The following is a 6,427-nucleotide window of genomic DNA, read 5'->3' as shown; positions in this document are numbered from 1 at the left end:
TTACTTGCAATTACATTTGATATTCCTACAGATGACAGGGGTTGATGCTGGTGCCACAGAACTCATTCAGTTGTTGTATATTAGCTCTTTATGAGTATTTTTTAAAAAGTATTTATTTACTTGGAAAGTAAATAGGAAACCTCCATTTTAAGGTAGGGCGTTGTGATATGAAGTCACCTGTCCTGCATGGGCAGGGATGTAACTGAAGCTCCTGTGGTGCCTCTTACAGATGAGCTATCTCTGTCAATTTTTAGGACTCTCACAGGAGAGAAGTGACTGGTAACACCAGTGTTGCTTTCCCACCAGGTCTAAGGAAAATAAAATTATCGCCTTATTCCCCTCACTGTCAGTAAACATTCACCATAACATGGATGACTTAGCTGACTGTTGGACTCCTCTTTCCAGCCTCACTCGAAAGTATACACTTAAGGATATGAGATGCACAGTTTTTAGATTCAGATAAAGACTGTGTGATTCTCATGTTGTGTGTAGGAGGACAGGATTTGTTTTGAGCTGATGTCATTGGCATCGTCTTAGGCTGCATCCATACAACTCACTGTGAAACACTGTATTCTCTCTCTCCAAATGCTTTATAACTCCCAGAAGACTAAACCACTGTGCAAGATATTATGCAGTGGCAATCTGACACGCCACTTGCTGACAGCCCGCAGAATGATTAGCATCTCCAGTTTCTGCTCCTGCTTATTAGTTCTTAATCTCAAACAACTGAATCTGGAAGCCTTTGGCTAGTGTACAACTGCTGGAATTGGAAGTTTTCCTGGCTTCTTTCTGCTCAGCACCTGTCCACATGCAGCACTCCTTAGTTTTCACTGTGCATAGTCTCAGCTCCTATTTAAGCCCAAGTGAGTTTGAAAAATCAGTTGCAGATCTAGCTCCCAGATCAACAAACAAGTACCTGTCCCTGCACAGCCAGCTGCAGGATGCGTTTCTCCATCCAGATTTATGGGCAGGGAAGGAGGTATGATTGCAAAAGCAGAGACCATAACTAGGACTTTCCCTACCAGCACAGAAATCATCTACAAGACTACAGAGTAATGCCTGCTTCCTTGCACAAGAAGCAGAGGGTACTATTATCCAGTCTTCACCACAGACTAGCTATTACAGCCTTTCCCTCATAAGGCCTGTATTTCCCAAACACATTTGAATGCACAGGCTCTAGAAGGCCTAAAAGAACCAAATTGTCCCATTTCCTTCAACAGTAATGCCCCACTTCCTTCATCATTAATTATGTAATAAATATTTTTTTATATATGCATAAAAAAAACCCCCCACAAACCAAAAAACCATATAAAACTCACAAATCCTTTCCAGCTATTTGAAAAAACATCAATAGGCCTCTGTCCTTAAGAAAAGCCCCCCTAACACTGGAGGCCAGGGACATACATACAGCCCAGAGCTGTCTGACTTGACACTTTGAATCAGGGATGGACTGCATTTCCCACCAAGGAGAGGTGCAAAGAGAGGCACATCGCAGCTGTTTGGGATCATGTGATAGAGCACCTCTCCACATGAACTGCTGGGAACTCAACGCTGATGATTCGAACATCAAGCATCTAAAATTCAGGGGCTGCAATTTAAATCTCAAGTCATCCCAATACTTCGAGATCTACTTTCAAGCTGCCATGAGAGCTGACAGCTACAGGGATTAAATAGTGAATAGATAAAATAGAAATTATTTTTTATTTGCTTAAAAAAACTTGATGTAATCTCAAAAGAAAATATTTGCAACTCATGTCCAACCTAAAGTTTACATTCCTTTAGAGTTTACAATGCACCGTAAATGTCAGTAAAATGAAAGCGTTCAGGTAACAAAGCTTATGTTCTTGGAATTGTGCAACAGAGAGGCTATTAAAATCTACCTCAAAGTCTTGAGTATTTGAAAATCCCACAGATCTGATCAAGTAAAAAGCAAATATTGCAAGTTACTTTTTTTTCTAGTGTTGTAGAAAACAGTACCTTTAATGGTACCATTAAACTAAACACATTTAATTCCTCATTTCCAGGTCTGTTGCATGCACAAATTCCTTAATAAACTCATGCAGTACAAATGCAACTTGCAAATAGCAAGTCCTCTTGATTTCTACACAAATGTGACCCTAACAATCTTCCTAACCTTGGAAAACAACATACTGGGTAATTCTACACAGAATGAAGCCATGCCCAGTCACCACTGCCTGCCCCACTTTCAGAAGATCGGAGAATGTCACATATTTTTTTTTGCCTGGTTCCAGAAAGGTAACTGGAGTAACTAACTTTCAGCTGATAAAATAAAGACGCAATAATAAAAAAAACAAGACGACACAAACTTTTTCTAGACATGTATTTCAATAGATAATGGAAATGGAAGAAAGTAGAGCACAGTACAATCATGGTAGGCAACATTTCAGCTTAAATCATTAAATCAACTTTTTTTTACATTTTATTTGACCACTAAGATTTTGGCTATTGAATTAAAAGATTCCATAATCCACCTAGCTTCACAAGCAGCACAGGCTAGCAATTTAAAGTATATCCATAGACACACTGAATAATAAGAATATTTGGCTACTACAGTGAACAAATCAGTAAGATGTTTTGATCACTATGCTACAAGACAATTCAGATAATCCCCATATTAGTAGCTTTCCAACATTTATGATAATGTTCAACTGAGTAGAACATGAAATGAATTCAGTTCTCCTAGTAAAAGACACTATATCCAAAAATCTGCGATCTTCAAATGAAACGCTATGTTTTAACAGATTAACATACAATCCTTCCTTTAAAGTAATACAGTTTATAAACAGATGTAACAATGTTTATGTATTAACTATATTAATATGCCTTAGATTCTATCAACAGTACTTACTGAAGAATCATTCTTATAATAAAATGCAGCTGACAGTCTTAGCAACTTAGAACATTAAAAGTGAAGTATTTTTTATCCCCCTCAAAGTGTGTTCAAAGTACTCAGTACTTGTCATACACATTTTAGTTTTTCCAATTATCTTTTTGTGCATTTTCTAGATAGACATATCTTTCTTTTTTAATCAGAGATCCACAGTTCTTCCCCACTCCCATGTTCTGAATCCCAAATAACTTACGGTAAAAATACAAATTCTGTTTTGGAAGAAAACATACAAAATATACACCATGTAGTGTGCGCACCTAAATATCTTGATTGTCAAGTAGTGCAAGTTTCCCCATTGACATATACACTTCTTTGGTTTTAGAGACAAGAATTTGTTTCACTGATCTTTGCTGATGCCATTTCTTGCCATTTTTGGTAGTCTTTGTCCCTTCGTGTAAGCATGGTACCAGAAGTGGAGAAACAAGACTAAAAACATGGAGCCATAAAGCCAGATAATAAACATGAAAATTGGGTACTGGTACGGACAATCATCCATGATGTAGATTTGTCCTATATGGACTGTAATCATAATAAACTGGACCTGGAGGAAGAAGGTGAAAAAAATAAGTACTTTTAAAATAAATTACAATCTTACTACAGAAATTTAAAAAATTTCAGCATAGCTTGTTTGTTGAAAAACAGATAGTAGGGTGAAGTGGGTGGAAAGCAAGGAGCAACAGGGACAACAATACAAGTTCCTAATATGACAGAGATGCACCTTTGTAGACCATCCCCCCAGAATATTATTCCACTGAAAAACAGGTTTACATAAAAAAGGAAGAGAGAGTCTGGGACAAACTAAGAAACTCATTGAAATACATTAGGATTCTACCCTGGCCAATTCATATAAAAAAGAAGGAGACAGACAGTGTTTGTCCAGTGACAAATGGGAGGCTCCTTTAGAAAAATTAGCCGGGAAAAAAAAAAAAGAAGAAAAGAAAGTAACCATTACAGGGTTAAGGAACAATAATTCCCACCTACCCTGCACACTAGTATGTGACAAAAATACACTCCACATGAACTCCAAGTTAAAAGTTCACTGGTAGTGCCTCTAGGTCAAAAAGACCAAGTTATAAATATTCAGGCAACATTGTTCGGAGTTGCACATGATTACATGAACTATTCTACCAAAAGCAGCCCTGGTGCAAGCAGACAGGGTGCTCTTTTACCTCCTTCATCAGCATCTTCACACATTCTAAGCCAATTGTTTAGCCAGAAACTGAATATTGAAAATTCACTTAATAAATGAGGTGGGCATGAAAAAGCTCTCAGAAGAGCAACCTTTTGTAAGTGACCTAAAGCGGATAAAACACTTCATATATAGAAGTGTTTCTATATATGTTTCTATAAGTGTTTCTGCAAGAGTGGGTATATTTTAATGCTCTGGAGAAACCATTAAAGAGAAGTAAATTTTCTAAACACATACATTTTCTATGGAAGAACATCAAGTTGTAAATATATACTTTTTCCCTTTCCTTACTACATGTTACATGTAGTTACTAGTTACATGTGTATTCTCTACAACAATTGTGTTTTCTTAGTGTAAAGAAAATAATAATTTTTATACAAGCAATGAGTCTTGTAAATATATTTACCAAGTACTGCATAACTGCAAAGCTTATTTGCCTAAATCTGTGATTACAGTGAATGCTGAAGTTGGCAGATATATTACTGTGGAGAGCTCAAACCTTTTGTTATTTTCAATTAAAACATTAGTAAATCTTATACCAACTGTAAGCTCCACACATGGGCATAACTGAAAGGACAAATTTATTGCTTTTAATCCATGTTAGCTGCCATTAGGTTTTTGAAAGGTGTTTATGTCAAAGACAGTTACTCACAAGTTGTATAGTTGTCATGTACTTTTTCCACCACAAATATTTATGATAGGCTGGTCCCAAAGAACAGATTCCATAATAAGTGTACATGACAACATGCACAATACAGTTCAGCAAAGCATGAAATGTTCCTAAACCACCTGTAGAAAAACAAGACATTGTAGTAGGTATTACAGTAAGTAATACAAGAGGTATTTAAAAAGCCCCTGAAGTCTTAGCAGATTGCCTTGAGCCAGGGTATGAAAAACATGTACCACAAAACCTAGACTTTGACTAACACTTAAGATATTTTACCTGAATTGCCTTGATACCAGCTCTGATGGATCACATCAGTTTTTTGTCTCAGAAAAGGTTTATCTAAGCATTCCCAAAACAGCAGTAAAACTCAGCTGATCTAATTACATATAAAAACATTTTAGTGGAATTTTTTGTTCTTTGAGTTCATTTTTTTATTATTTTTTATTAAAACCTATATTTGATAGAGACACAGAAAAGTTGGTAGAAAGCATTCCTCCTGTTTTTTTCCTCCTTTCTAGACATCATGATGAACTTCAAAAAGTTGTAGAGGATAAGTAATAAGTCTCTTCACAATACAGATTTGTAGATTCACAGGGAATGATATACAGTTTCAGACAGTAAGTTGTCAATCTCAAAACATACTTACAGTGAAAGGGAAAATTTAGTAGGGCCCATTCCAGGATCAATTTATGACCAACCATTAACACATGAGCATTTCAAAGAACAAGTAAGGAAATACTTCCTTTTTCATTGAATTAACCATGGAGCTACATGATTCTGCTCAAAGTAGCTTTATTTTAATGAATGCAAGAAATTAGAGGTAAAAATGATCCAAGAAGCAACTGACAGCAAAGTATTTTTAAAAGAAACATGGACATGAAAACAATGATCATCAAAAAGAAAACAGGATGACATAAAAGGAGACATTTAGTGAGAAAAAGAGTGCCATTTTCCAATTTAGAATCATTCTAATTAAAAATAAAACATATTTTGTGTTTTTAGTAGCTCACACTAATCTTCCAGCTTGAGAAGGCATAACTCCTCCAGCTGTGATTGCAAACTTTCTTTGAAACTTAGCTATTTGTATTTTTAAAAATAATTTGAATGTTCCTACAGTTCAAATATACATACTTTTTTTGGCTTGTACAGCGAATATGCAGAAGAAAAAATAAATAGCTAAAGGAGAGAAAAAAGAACCTACACAACAGTACAAAAATATGCCCCAAAAATAACATTAAGCATCATTTTATAATTCTTTATTTATATCAAATCAGAAGAAAAATAGCAACTCCATCCATAACTATTGGTATTTTACAATCAGGTTGAAAACTTTACAGACGCTGCTGTTTAGAAGGAAAAGCACTGATGAAACTGAATACAAAGTAAGCATCAGCAGGACTTAAATTCTTGGAAAAAAAATTAAACTTATCAAACAAGAGTATTTGGAAAGATAAATGTAAAGATAAGCAATTGAGTTTTTGGAATATGCACAGCTCTGCATAGATATGAGGGACTGTTACTAGCAGGGGACGAAACAATTCTTACACACTTTGCTGAAAGTATTTGTCAAATTATCACATGGGAAATTTGAATCTGATGCAAAATCAGAAGCCTGTAGCTGGTATACTGATCCAACATCCAGATAAAAAGGAGAAAGTTA

General features: G+C 35.6%; 1 protein-coding gene across 1 annotated transcript in view; it reads right to left on the bottom strand.

Annotated features, from left to right (window-relative positions):
* Nucleotides 1-2,349: 2,349 nt before the first annotated feature.
* ELOVL7 (ELOVL fatty acid elongase 7) overlaps nt 2,350-6,427 on the bottom strand; it is a 31,566-nt gene continuing 27,488 nt past the window's right edge. Inside the window, exons 7-8 of the mRNA XM_058043648.1 lie at nt 4,753-4,889; nt 2,350-3,452 (exon numbers count right to left, since the gene is read on the bottom strand). Coding sequence (XP_057899631.1) covers nt 3,249-3,452; nt 4,753-4,889 — 341 coding nt within the window. The 3' untranslated portion in view covers nt 2,350-3,248. The remainder of the gene's footprint in view (nt 3,453-4,752; nt 4,890-6,427) is intronic.

This window comes from Melospiza georgiana, chromosome Z (genome assembly GCF_028018845.1).
Source record: "Melospiza georgiana isolate bMelGeo1 chromosome Z, bMelGeo1.pri, whole genome shotgun sequence".
NCBI classification, from domain to species: Eukaryota; Metazoa; Chordata; class Aves; order Passeriformes; family Passerellidae; genus Melospiza; species Melospiza georgiana.
This window is presented reverse-complemented; position numbering and strand designations above follow the sequence as displayed.